This window comes from Muntiacus reevesi, chromosome 1 (genome assembly GCF_963930625.1).
Source record: "Muntiacus reevesi chromosome 1, mMunRee1.1, whole genome shotgun sequence".
Taxonomy (NCBI): domain Eukaryota; kingdom Metazoa; phylum Chordata; class Mammalia; order Artiodactyla; family Cervidae; genus Muntiacus; species Muntiacus reevesi.
Window position 1 is genome coordinate 81191494 of NC_089249.1, and position 14614 is coordinate 81206107.

The following is a 14614-nucleotide window of genomic DNA, read 5'->3' on the forward strand; positions in this document are numbered from 1 at the left end:
CCCTGGAATGCACAAAAGAGACCCCAAGATCTAATTTTGAAATATACTGGCAATGAAAGAGGAGATTATATTAATGTCAGAAAAACTAACTTGTGCCCTATGAGAAGTTGTAACCATTCCACATCTGTAAAACCTATAGAGGAAGATCACTGCAGATGGTGACTGCAGCCATGAAATTAAAAGACACTTGTTTCTTGGAAGAAAAGCTATGACCAACCTAAATAGCATATTAAAAAGCAGAGACATTACTTTGCCAACAAAGGTCCATCTAATCAAAGCTATGGTTTTTCCAGTAATCATGTATGGGTGTGAGAGTTGAACTATAAAGAAAACTGAGCGCAGAAGAATTGATGCTTTTGAACTATGGTATTGGAGAAGACTCTCGAGAGTTCCTTGGATTGCAAGGAGATCCAACCAGTCCATCCTGAAGGAATCAGTCCTGACTATCCATTGGAAGGACTGATGCTGAAGCTGAAGCTCTAATACTTTGGCCATCTGATGTGAAAAGCTGACTCATTGGAAAAGACCGTGATGTTGAGAAGGATGGAGGACAGGAGGAGAAGGGAACAACAGAGGATGAGACAGCTGGATGGTATCACCAACTTAATGGACATGAGTTTGAGCAAGCTCTGGGAGTTGGGAATGGACAAGGAAGCTTGGTATGTTGCAGTTCCATGAAGTCGCAAAGAGTCGGACACAACTGAGCAACTGAATTGATAGAGGAAGTGGTTCACTTCAAAGACCCAAGTTGTGCTGCCAGAAGCACTTTTCTTGTACTTTGGGAAATGCTCTCAAACAATGTGGTTATAGATGAGACTTTATTGAAGAACCCTCAGCTGAAGGATGACAGCAAGTCAGCTGAGCCCAGGGGTAGATAGATGGAGCTTAGTCAGTCACGCAGAGAAGCAGCATCCACTCTCCATCTGCAGATAAGGAAAAGTCTCAAAGAAAAATATTTGAAAATTTCCAATTACATTTGATAGAACAGCTAGAAAGCTTACGTACAATCACTTTGGTGAGTTTTAAGGCTTTAAAATTTCATTTAGTTTCACTGCACTTAAAAAACATCTCTGAATATTCTGTCAGGTGGGCCTCCCTGGTGGCTTAGACGATAAAGAATCCACCGGCAATGTAGAAGGCCCAGGTTCGATCCCTGGGTTAGGAAGATCCCCTGGAGAAGGGGAATGGCTACCCACTCCAGTATACTTGCCAGAGAACCCCATGAACAGAGGAGCCTTGTGGGCTACAGCCCATGGGGTCACAAACAGTCAGACACAACTAAGCAATAAGCATGCATGCATTCTGTCAGGTACAATATAAAATGAGCAAAGAAAATATACTCTTGTTTCTAGAAACATTGACTCCTAGAAGTTCTCCTATGTCTGCTCTTTTTTATCTTAGAATAAACTTTTAAATCTCTGATATTATTCTGCTATGTATCTTCTCTGTGTTTCTTCTCTTTTCTTTTGGAATGAAACTTTTGTTTTTCTTTTTAATGTATTTACATTTTAAATAGGTAACACATTCACATGACTCAAATATCAAAATGTATAAGAAAATACACAGTAAAAAGACACTTCCCCACCTCTCCCCCTACAGGTAATCACTGGTTTTTGTTTGTTTGTTTGTTTGTTTTGTATGTCCTTTGGAGAAAAATTTTTAGCATACAGTAGCAAATACAAGCATATATTGCCTCATCTTTGGAATTAAACCTTTCTTATCACAATATGTCCCACTCCATCGGGGCAGGGTTGGAGTACCTCCTGATAGGAAGTGCCCTGCACCATGCCTGGCGTAGAATAAGGATGCTATTATATAGGAAGCACTCAGTAAATGCTTGTGGACCTAAAGAGGCTACTGCAGGAAGAACGGAGAAATGCACACACAGCCTGACTTCTGTTCCTCCACTAATGCTATGAACTCACTCAGATTCTCACTTGAAGCAAAGGGACAAGGACCTTACCTTGTGCCCACCTCCCAAAGTTCCTTCAACCTGATCCTATTTCTCCACCAGAGTGGTTTTGAGGATGGGATGGAGAAAATGAATTTTTTAAAGGAGAAGACACAAATAAATGAAGAAAGGAAAGCAACTAAAAGAAGGATGCAGGAGAGGAAGGGGAAGGTGGAATCCAGAGCAGCATGAGCCCCTTTGAGAGGGAAGGGTCAGATGAAAGACACTAAAAATTCTGATCATTACATGAACCCCATTCCATCGCCATCCTTCTGTCAGACATAAGGTGTGACTCAGGACACTGAAACACTCGAGATTAGGACTCAATAAATTTATCATGACACAAGTGATTACTGAACACCAGTGCCTGGAGAAAACATTCCAAGCCAGACTGGCACATGCCTGCCTGTACTGACAGTGCTCTTTTCCACATTTGAGAGGCCATGACTTTTAGTCCCACGACCCAAAACATCTGTTGAGTGTGAAGCCTCAGCTCCTAATCTCCTTTATGTTATGCTTTGCTGTCAGAAACAAAACCTCTCTCTCAAAATAATTTTTTAAGTTCTCTAGATTTATATCCCCTTATCTCATCCCAAAGAGTGACTTACCATTCTATTAGAAACAGATCTAAGCCCCATTGTAGAGAATGTCACATAGTACCTCTACCTTTGAGGAACTATGGCCCTTCTTTCACATAGTAGCTGTGAATGTTTTTATAACAGATACCAGAAAGTCTCCACAGTCCGATCAAAAACATCTGCTTCCTTCGTGCAGAATATGTTCACCACATTACAAAAATTAAGTTTGTATTTCCATTCAGTTTGTCTTTTGACAAATTCCAGAGCTCTGTCCTGCTGGTTAAGACAAAGATACAATTACAGAACAGAGAGAACAAATCACTTGCAATCTATGGCCAGCATGATGACAAAGAAAGGCAGGAACCCTCCGCTCCTCTGGGTGCCATCAGGAGCGGACCCAAGGTGGAAGTGCTCTCTCTGGGCACTCATGCCCCATCACCATGTAAGGCATGATGTAAGATGAAAGCATCTGCTGACTCTCAGAGGTATAATTATCACCAGGGTGGGGGTATAATTAAAGTACGGATAATTTACCTTGAAGAAGATAAAAATTAAGAATTATTAATGATCATAATTAGCCCTGTTATATCTAAGAATCACAAAATGCTTTACAAGCTGTAATTATCACAGCTCCCCCTCTGAGGAAGGGATTCATATCAGCTCCTTGTTTAACAGAGGGGTGAAGTGATGGGCACAGGGGGAAGGCTGAAAGGGGTGGAGTAATGCTTCTCTGTCATCTGTCCTGTAAAGTGGCGAAACCAGAGAGAGGCCCCAGAAGGGCTGACTCCCATTATGGTATATGCCCTCATCCCCAAGCCACCACCCCAACTGCCAGAACTCCATCTCAAATCAAGCCACTCATCTCATTCTGACTTGTTGGCCATTTAAACTGCTGTAATGCAATAAAACTGTTCCATATCAGCAAGGATTTTACTAAACACTTAGAAGAAATAATAGATACAGCATTGCCTTCAAGGAACTTAAACCTAATGAAGACGACAAAACAAGCACCCATTAAATTAGAGAAAAGTATGAAAATTACACATTAACTAGTGCTAGGTTATATGATGCTTAGTCAGCATGCTCTGGAAAAAATTTTCAATTGTAAGATCATTATGTATAAAGGTCAAGCAAGGTTTTGGGAGTAGATGGAACTTGTGTGGGGCCTCAGAAAAAATATGTTAGGTTTCAGACTGGCAGAGTTGGGGTTCCAGGGGATAGGTCATTGAATAAAAAGAAACAACAGGAAATTTTGAAAGGTTTAACATATAATTTTAAAGAAAAAGTCTTCACTGAAGAAATGTTTAGAGAACTTACCAATGAAACTTACTTTCTTTAAAGCCATCTAAAATCATCCTACTTAGATATTTTCCCAGAATCCACATCATGGCTCACACTGGGTTTTGAAGAAGCCCATTAGGCTGAGGATGACAGTGGAATTTTCACTGCTTTATCTAAATTTTCATTTTGGTGGTTTTTCCAATAAGGCCAAGACAGACCCTGGTTCTGCTAGAATGCCACAGAATGTCAAATATATCATCTACTTTTTCTGGGTTCTGAGAAGAGAAAATGGGTTATGCGGTCTCTCTGGAAAAACCTAAAACCATCTCAATTCTCTGTCTGTTACTCCAACAGAGCTCCACACCCAAAGATTTTAACACAGATGAGGCTTCATGATTGATCTAATAATTATAAAGCATCTGAGTGATATAAAGTTTATAATTTCTTTTCAATTCCTCTTAAAGAGTTCAAATCTCAAAGCCAAGAAACAGTACAACACTGCAGCTGTGCTCTGAACTTACCATCATTAACCCTTGATAAAGAGGAACATTTTTGCAGAATTGAGCACAGGCACTTGGATCATTCTTGGGCCAGTCAGTGACATTCTCTGACCTCTCAGTCTCCAGTCTATAAAATAAATAGAAAGAGACTTTTTGTCTACAAAGAATATAGAGATCTTCAGGTGATTTTAAAAAAAAATTTCTTAATGAACCACAATGAGCGACATTGCCACATTTCAAGGATTCCAAGTTGGTCTTTAAAAAAAAAAAAGGAATGAATAAGTTAGGAATTGATAATTTTCTACATTCTCTGACATTTACCAACCTTTTAAGGAATGAGAAAGCAAAGAAAATCATTTCCTATCTAAGCATTATGTGAGGAGGTCCTTTTAAAATAATATGGTAAACTAATGACACTGTTAAATACAAGAACATTATATAACAATGAGGATCACTTCATTAGGAGAATATCAAATCTGATTTTCCAATTTAGCATTTGAACCTGCTTACAGTGTTTCTGATAATGGACTGAGAACAGCAAGGAAGAGAGGCTAGTTCTCTTAAGTTTGTTCAGGTTTTTAAATATTTTCTCTCACATTGTACTGACTTTAAACAACGTGGGTAAGAGAGCCACTGAACTGAGAAGGGAATGGCAATCCACTCCAGTATGCTTTCCTGGAGAATCCCATGGACAGAGGAGCCTGGTGGGCTATAGTCCATGGGGTAGCAAAGAGTCGGACATGACTGAGCAACTGAACTGAATTGAAGAGAGCCACCACTGAATTTAAGATTTAGATTCATTCAGAGTGGTGAAGGGTTTTTTCTGTTACTGTGACTGCAATAGAAGCAACTTTCTCAAGGATGTTCAGAAGCATCTTCCTTTTGGGTTTGCTTCTATATTTGTTTCTGCTTGTTCAACTATTTTAGATGATTGATGTGTATGTGTTAGTTGCTCAGTCATATCCAACTCTTTGCAACCCCACAGACTAATAGCCCACCAGGCTCCTCTGTCTATGGGATTCTCCAGGCAAGAATGCTGGAGTGGATTGCCATTCCCTTCTCCAGAGGATCTTCCTGACCCAGGGATCAAACCTGGGTCTCTTGCATTGCAAGCAGATTCTTTACCATCTGAGTTACAGGGAAGATCCACTAGATGATTAGAATTTTCCCTTTATTCTCTTAGAACCTAATGAATGTCCAGTCCTTTTTTGAGTGTATTGACTATAGAAGTGTAATGAAATCATACAAATGCATCCCACCACCTGGGCTGAGGTCCCGTAACAGATCACACAGGCAGATAAAAACAGAATCAGACATAAGGCAAGGTTTGTCAAGGGAATTCCTTGAAAGACACCCATAAAAGGGCTATTACCCTCTGTGAGATACAGAGGTTCTGTGATGGTTTGTGGTTACAGTATATATAGTGCTCATGATGATTCCATCTTAGAATTCAAAGATTAAGAGAACTCTCTAAAACCCTAATAGAAGGCAAAAAGAGAAATCCTCATTCTTCACTAAGGAACTGCTACATCAAGTTTGCTGAGTTGAAGAAATGGTGACAGTTCTAAGAGAACCCTTAGATCACAGACATTGAGGCTGAAGTCCTTAAGGATGAAGAATTGAGCCAGGCTTACAACTGTCTTCCTATTGCCAATCAATTCCACTTCCCTCTTCACCCCACTTCCAGGATAGCAACAAGGGAAGGGACAAATAGAATTCAAGATCACCATCATTCACACCAACTTGAACATTAAAATACAGCCATCAGAACTTAGGTCCCATATCTTCGTATTCCATTGGAGGATCCTACAGAGTCTCATCAAAACTCAAAAAACCTATACTTGCCTCTGTTGGACAAAGGAAGAGAGATAAATGCCAAAAACCACTGAATCATTTAATAGTCTCCATAAACCTATTACAAATCAAAGTTTCATACTGGCTGAAATGTAAGGGTGAGAATCAACCAGGGATAAAATCCAGGTCCTTACAATAAAACAATGCTGATATTTGCAAATGATCGCCAGAGTTGAGAAAGCCCTGACAAACATAATGGGTCAGAATGACTGATTACCTTAATATGCTTCCACGAGAACCAGACTCAAGTGTTTAGGTGTCATAATTATCAGTAACTGGGGCTGAACAAGATGATTATATCTACAATAATGCATTACACCAGCTCTTTTCCTCCAGGGGCATCAATATGCTAATGAGAAAAGAAATAAGCAAATTTCATTTAGATAGAATATCACTAATAATAAAATTTCACAGATTTCAAGTTCTTTTATGAACAATTTGATGAAAACATATTTTTAAGTACCCTTCAAAATTATTTTCTAAGGACATGATCTCCAATCTGTAGGAAAATCATAAGACCAAAGAATATAGATGCAAATGTTTTCCCACCAGCATTTTTAGAGAAGAAATTAAAACGAGTTCCTTACAAACTCTTGTTGACCTAGAATGGCCTCAGGCAGTTCCCCATGGACTGTCATATCCCAGAAAGAAATCATCTGGGTCTCATTAATTTATGCCAAAATTTCTGTTTAACCTCAGCCTAGAATTTATATCTTTTATAAAGTAAATGGTTTACAGGTCACTATGTTGTAATGAAATTGCAATTAACTAAGATTCTGAACATAAATTTCTTTATTTAGTTTTAACAATGAAGGAAAATTAGAGATTCTGCCAAATATTCTATCCTTTCATGTTCAGTGGAGACAGTACTCTGTCAGGAGGAAAGGTCTGTGAACCTCGTGCCAAAGAGCTACGTGAGCAAATAGCAAGATAAACAAGTCATTCGTGGAGACAGAGGTGGAGCTGGGCTTGGTTAGGAATGAATCAGGCCATCCCACAGAGTGGGTGTCTCCTTTCTAAGTTGCTCTTCAGGGCACAATTAAAACCTCTATAAAAGGCCCAGCTCCCAGCTGTTCAGTACACCTGCCAGCAGTGTCAGCGAGCACTTGACCTCTTCCTCTGGTGAAGTGGGTAAGTCCCATTCGGTGGGATCCTGTTCTTCTGTACAATTCGTCATTTTCCAGCTGTGGTAGATGTTGGGGGGGTTGAGGAGGGTCTATGTGACAGATGGCACCAGTATCTTACAGATATACCTAATTCCTACTAACTCCATACCATCTTTCTACGGAGCACTTAACTCTGTAAGTTTGTTTGCACATCAGGGGTTGGAGGATGGTCATATATGACTTATGTTCCTCATCTTCCTAAAAACTGCTCTCTCAAAAGTTTGCCAGCCCTCAGTTCTCTTTTTTATATTGCTTCTACCCAATATGGACTATGTTCATGTGGTTATGGCACCTGAAGTATTGAAGTTGAGAGGAAACTAAAGAAGCCAGCTTTCCAGGTTCAGTTTGACTCACAGAATCTGGCAGCCAGTCAGAAAGCACCTAACAGAAACTTACAATGATTGAATACTTGTAATACGTAGGAATTAAGGCTAATAACATGAACTTTGTTTTCTGCATTAATATATCTAAATATTACAATACCACCTTTGACTAGGAAGTAGTACTTAAGAGCTGGAAACTTAGGAGTTATACTTCTAGATCTCTAAAGGACTATATAAAGTTAGGAAATAATCCACATTCCCTTTTTATTGTTCCAGTTACCACCAAATGTTTTGCTGCTACAATTAGGTTTACTTATTCATTTTAAGATCCTTCACCTTTTGGTTTTTACCTAGCTTCATTGCTCAATTTTAGAGGAAAACTCTTGAGTAGCAACATATCAAATCCAAATATCTACAATCTTCACTGTCTGATTTGAAAAATACTAGGGAACAGGAAGAAAGAGAAAGGATATGGATAATACAAACTGGGTAGAAAATCAAGCGCTAACTACAGAATAGCCTGAGATGCATCCCTGGCTTGAAATTTTTCAGGATCTCTCTTTCCTTTTATAAGCACTACATGAGAGTGAAAATCAGTCACACAGTCGTGTCCAAAGCCTTGTGATCCCATGGACTAGAGCCTGCCCGGCTCGTCTGTCCATGTAATTCTCCAGGCAAGAGTACAGGAATGGGTTGTCATTTTCTTCTCCAGGGGATCTTCCCCACCCAGGGATCAAACCTGTGGGTAAGGGTCTCCTGTGAACACAGGGTCTCCTATTTTGCAGGCAGATTCTTTACCAACTGAGCCATATTCAAAGATAAAATGCTTTGAAAGTCCCAGTTGAAAATACTTTGGTAAAGTCAAATTATTTAGGGATCTGCCTGAAACTGTGGAGAAAGCCTCCCCAAGATCAGAAACAGAGTTTGATTCTGAATCCAATTTTATTGTTCTAGGTTTACTTGAACTTGAAGGAAGAAAAAAAATGTCTCCACTTCTGAGAAGCATCTTTAATATCACTAAAATTTTCAATCAATATGCCTCACATGATTGTGATGGGACAACACTAAGCAAGAAAGACCTGAAGAATCTGCTTGAGAGGGAATTTGGAGATATCCTTCGGGTAAGAAATAACAAGAAAAGGAAATTTCTCTACTGATTTAGAGCTATGAAATTTCTTCTCAGGAGAGACAGAGCAAGGAATAGTGACTTTATATTCATTTATTGCCATGACAGTTCTATACCATATTCCCCATTCATTTCTGAGTCTGAAGGTAATTAATTAGTTAATTATTTAATCAGGCTCTTTTCTAGTAAAATGGTTATTTCTGCAAATGTTTGGTTCTGTTTTCAAACATGGGATAAAAATCAAATTGGCATACTGGCTATTTCAGACAGAAATGGCTGCTGCAAATCTTCATAAATTTCCACTGCTTTGTCTCTTGAGGATGAATTCATTCTTATTTACACAGCTATAACTTGTGTTCTTTTGATCAGAATCAAATTATAAGATGCAAAAATTTCCAACAAATGTATGCTTTAAAATTAGGTTGTTCACATTTTACATGCGGACAAGACTCCATAGACACTGAGTGTTTTTCTAATTGTTCTTAATGTCTTTTGAGTACCAGCATATTATAAAATATAGTGTTGGGGGGGGGGTAGTTTACTACCTGTAAATAGTACATTGTAAAAGTTTTGATTTCTTTTTCAGAGACCGCACGACCCAGAAACGGTAGACCTGGTCCTGGAACTTCAGGATCGCGACCGTGACGGGCTAATCGATTTCCATGAATTCCTCGCGATCGTTTTCAAAGTGGCTGCAGCTTGTTATTACGCTCTCGGCCAGGCCTCGGGGCTAAATGAGAAGGAAGCCAAGTGTGAGGGAAAAGGAAACCCGTTACAAGATCGCAGGAGAGAAGACCAAAGGAGATTCGAGCCCCAGGACAGACAACTAGAAGAACGCAGGCTGAAGAGGCAGGAACTGGAGGAGCTCGCTGAGGAAGAGGAGCTGAGGGAGAAGCAAGAAAGACTTGAGCAGAGGCTGCAAAGGCGAGAACAAGAAGAGTGTGGTGAGGAAGAGCTGCAGCAAAGGCCCAAGGGTCGGGAGCCGGAGGAGCTTCTGAACCGAGAGCAAAGGCTCGAGAGGCAGGAGCAACGGGAGCGACAGCGCCTCCAGGTGGAACAGCAACAGTGGCAAAGAGGAGAGCTGCGCGAGCGCCAAGAAGAGCAGCTCCAAAGGCGGGAGACTCAGGAGCTCAAGAGGGAGCGTCTGGAGCAAGAGCTGCAGCTGCAAAGGCAGAGGCGCGGGCGCGAGGAACGGCTCTTGGAGCAGGAGAGGCGGGAGCAGGAGCTGCGGCGCAAGGAGCAGCAGCTAAGGCGCGAGCAGGAGGAGGCGAAGCAGGAAGAGATCAGTGAGCGGGGCGAGAGCCGCACCTCGAGGTGTCAGTGGCAGCTAGAAAGTGAGGCCGACGCCCGTCAGTGCAAAGTCTACTCCAGGCCCCGCAGGCAAGAGCAGCAGAGGCGCCGCCAGGAGCAGGAGCTGCTCGAGAGGCAGCAGGAGCAGCAAACCCGCGACGAGGTGCAGAGCCTTCAAGAAGACCAGGAGAGGCAACGACGCAAGGAAGAGCAGCACTACGACCAAAACTGGAGGTGGCAACTAGAGGAGGAAAGCCAGAGACGCCGCTACACACTGTACGCCAAGCCAGCTCAACGGGAGCAGGTGAGCGAGGAAGGGCAGCTGCGGCTTGAAGAGGAGCAGCTGCAGCGGGAGAAGAGGCGCCAGGAGCGAGAAAGGCGGTATCGGGAAGTGGAGCTGCAGCGGGAGGAAGAGCGACAACAGCGGGAGGAGGAACAGCTGCAGAGAGAGGAACGCGAGAAGAGGCGCCAGGAGAGCGAGAAGCAATATCTAGAGAAAGTGGAGCTGCAGAGAGAGGAGCAGCTTCAGAGAGAGGAACGCGAGAAGAGGCGCCAGGAGCGCGAGAAGCAATATCTAGAGAAAGTGGAGCTGCAGAGAGAGGAGCAGCTTCAGAGAGAGGAACGGGAAAAGAGGCGCCAGGAGAGCGAGAAGCAGTATCTAGAGAAAGTGGAGCTGCAGAGAGAGGAGCAGTTTCAGAGAGAGGAACGCGAGAAGAGGCGCCAGGAGCGCGAGAAGCAATATCTAGAGAAAGTGGAGCTGCAGAGAGAGGAGCAGCTTCAGAGAGAGGAACGCGAGAAGAGGCGCCAGGAGCGTGAGAGGCAGTATCTCGAGAAGGAGGAGCTGCAGCGGCAGGAAGAGCGACTGCAGAGAGAGGAACGCGAGAAGAGGCTTCAGGGGCGCGAGAGACAGTATCTAGAGAAGGTGGAGCTGCAGAGGGAAGAGGAGCAGCTGCAGAGAGAGAAAAGGCGCCAAGAGCGGGAAAGACAATATCGGGAAGAGGAGCTGCTGCGGGAGGAGGAGCGACTGCAGAGAGAGGAGCAGCAGCTGCAGAGAGAGGAATGTGAGAAGAGGAGGCGCCAGGAGCTCGAGAGACAGCTAGAGAAGGAGGAGCTGCAGCGCCTGGACAGGAAGAGGCAATTGCTGGATGAGGATCTGCTCCAAAATGAAGGTCGTGATAACAGGGTTTACTTCAAACACCGAGAGAACAAAGAAAGGAGCCGGCAACTGGATGATTCCTGGGTGCGGGAGAGTGAATTCCAGCAGGATCGGCGGCCCCTGCAGGACGAACAAGAAGAGAAAAGAGAACGCGAGCAAGAGAGGAGCCGGCAAAAGCGTGACAGGCAATTCCCAGCTGAACGACTGCTGGAGCGAGAGCAGCAAAAGGAAACCGAAAGGCGAGATACGAAATTCCGAGAGGAAGAGCAGCTGCTGAAAGGGGAAAGAGAGGAGAAAATACGCTATCCGGAAAAAGACAGAAAGTTCCGCGAAGAGGAACAGCAGCTGCGCCGCCTGGAACAAGATAGAAAATTCCGCGAAGAACAACAACTGAGCCGCCAGGAAAGAGACAGAAAATTCCGTGAGGAAGAGCAGCTCCTGCAAGAAAGGGAAGAACAGCTGCGCCGCCAGGAACGCGACAGAAAGTTCCGCGAAGAGGAACAGCAGCTGCGCCGCCTGGAACGCGAGCAACAGCTACGCCAGGAACGAAATAGAAAATTCCGCGAAGAACAGCTCCTGCGAGAAAGGGAAGAACAGCTGCTCCTCCAGGAGCGGGAGCCGCAGCTTCGCCAGGAGCGCGACAGAAAGTTCCACGAGGAGGAACAGCTCCTGCAAGAAAGGGAAGAACAGCTGCGCCGCCAGGAACGCGACAGAAAGTTCCATGAGGAGGAACAGCTCCTGAGAGAAAGGGAAGAACAGCTGCGCCGCCAGGAACGCGACAGAAAGTTCCGTGAGGAGGAACAGCTCCTGCAGGAAAGAGAAGAACTTCGCAGCCAGGAGCGCGAGCCACAACTTCGCCAGGAACGCGACAGAAAGTTCCGTGAGGAGGAACAACTCCTGCAGCAAAGGGAAGAACTGCAGCGCCACCAGGAGCGCGAGACACAGCTTCGCCAGGAACGCGACAGAAAGTTCCGTGAGGAGGAACAGCTCCTGCAGGAAAGAGAAGAACAGCTGCACCGCCAGGAGCGCGACAGAAAGTTCCGTGAGGAGGAACAGCTTCTGAAAGAAAGGGAAGAACAGCTGCGCCGCCAGGAACGCGACAGAAAGTTCCGTGAGGAGGAACAGCTCCTGCAGGAAAGGGAAGAACAGCTGCGCCGCCAGGAGCGCGACAGAAAGTTCCGTGAGGAGGAACAGCTCCTGCGGCAAAGAGAAGAACTGCGCCGCCAGGAGCGCGAGCCACAACTTCGCCAGGAACGCGACAGAAAGTTCCGTGAGGAGGAACAGCTTCTGAAAGAAAGGGAAGAACAGCTGCGCCGCCAGGAACGCGACAGAAAGTTCCGTGAGGAGGAACAGCTCCTGCAGGAAAGGGAAGAACAGCTGCGCCGCCAGGAGCGCGACAGAAAGTTCCGTGAGGAGGAACAGCTCCTGCGGCAAAGAGAAGAACTGCGCCGCCAGGAGCGCGAGCCACAACTTCGCCAGGAACGCGACAGAAAGTTCCGTGAGGAGGAACAGCTTCTGAAAGAAAGGGAAGAACAGCTGCGCCGCCAGGAGCGCAACAGGAAGTTCCGTGAGGAAGAACAGCTCCTGCAGGAAAGGGAGGAACAGCTGCGCCGCCAGGAGCGCGACAGAAAGTTCCGAGAAGAGGAACAGCTCCTCCGAGAAAGGGAAGAACAGCAGCTGCGCCGACAGGAACTTGAGGGGGTCTTCTCCCAGGAGGAACAACTGAGGCGCGCCGAGCAAGAGGAAGAACAGAGACGTCAGAGGCAGAGAGACAGGAAGTTCCTCGAGGAAGAGCAGAGCTTCCAGCGCCAGCGAGAGGAAGAAAAGCGCCGCGTCCAGGAGCAGGACAGGAAGTTCCTCGAGCAAGAAGAGCAGCTGCACCGCGAGGAGCAGGAAGAGCTGAGGCGCCGGCAGCAGCTAGACCAGCAGTACCGGGCGGAGGAGCAGTTTGCTAAGGAGGAGAAGAGGCGTCGTCAGGAACAAGAATTGAGGCAAGAAGAGCAGAGACGCCGCCAGGAGCGGGAGAGGAAATTCCGGGAAGAAGAACAGCTCCGCCGCCAGCAGCAGGAGGAGCAGAGGCGTCGCCAAGAGCGCGACGTGCAGGAGAGCCGCCGCCAAGTGTGGGAGGAAGACAAGGGCCGCCGGCAGGTCCTGGAGGCTGGCAAGCGGCAGTTTGCCAGTGCCCCGGTGCGCTCCAGCCCGCTCTACGAGTACATCCAAGAGCAGAGATCTCAGTACCGCCCTTAAGAGATGCTGCCAAATCCCGACACCTGCTGAAGCTTCGAGCAAAGGAAAATGAGAATCACTGAGTACCAAATGACTCTGGTTGTGGGAAAACTTTGGTGTTAGAATAACTCTTTTTTACAAAATCTTAAACTATACTTTTTCATGTGCTTTGTACTTCTGCCTTTTATTCTTCCTTTAATAGTTCTTTAGGATGTCTTTGCTCTTTGGTGCAGATGTGGTGTGCATTTTTAAAAAACATAAAAGCCATTTAATTTGTTTAAGGAATTTTGTTTGGGGAACACGTTCATTCATTGCTTTCAGAAGTAACAAAAATATTATGTACATTTGAGATTCAAAAGAATGGGTCAGGTTTTTATTTGTTGACCCATCTTGTAGAGAGCTCAGATATTTTTTATGTTCAAGTTGATATTTCTTCCTGGCCTAAATTATGTTAATATATATCTCCAAATAGCCTCCCACTTTTTGTGGCATAATTAGCACAGATTCTGCAAGGGGACTGAATTTTTCTAAGAACCCCTGAATAGTGCAGGAGCAGGAGGAATGGCTTTTCTAGAAAAAGTCACTATGAATTCAGCCCATACTTAGAAGAAATGTCAATAAGACTTGGAATCTGAATTAGATTTCTTTTACACTTAACTCCATAAATATTTAAAATATCATGAAGCAAAAGCAAGGTGTTTCTCAAACAACTCCAGAGCTCAAACTTTAAAACCATGTCTGCTGTAGCCTCTAGCATTCAGTTCCTTTCCCCCAGTCTTGGATGAGCTTGAGAATATTACTGCCTTTGTTAATTTTAGCTGAGAAGGGACTTGCTCAGGATCCTGTAAACATCTGTCTTGCTCTAGAGCCGACAAGAGATCACAGAGCATTTGGGGGTGGGGAAAAGGGAAATTTTGTGGACAGAGGGGCAAGCCCCTAGAGGCCCTTTGACAAGCCCTGTCAACCCACAATCCTTTGAGGCCTACTGATACTACCTTGGAGACATGTTAAAATAATTGGACTGTGTAAAAAATTAATAATAAATATTTTGGCAATTATTTTTGTCTGTTTTAGCTGTGCATCAAACCATAACTCAAGATTTAGTGGTCTGGGAACTGACATAACTTTCCAGTCATTTAAGGGTATTTGGCTACTATCATTGA

General features: G+C 44.4%; 1 protein-coding gene across 1 annotated transcript in view; it reads left to right on the forward strand.

Annotated features, from left to right (window-relative positions):
• The window catches only part of LOC136176671 (trichohyalin-like), a 43861-nt gene extending 29599 nt beyond the window's left edge, over positions 1 to 14262 (forward strand). Inside the window, exons 3-5 of the mRNA XM_065947185.1 lie at positions 2794 to 2971; positions 8608 to 8774; positions 9366 to 14262. Of these exons, the coding sequence (XP_065803257.1) occupies positions 2794 to 2971; positions 8608 to 8774; positions 9366 to 13472 (4452 nt within the window). The 3' untranslated portion in view covers positions 13473 to 14262. The remainder of the gene's footprint in view (positions 1 to 2793; positions 2972 to 8607; positions 8775 to 9365) is intronic.
• The last annotated feature ends 352 nt before the right edge of the window (positions 14263 to 14614 follow it).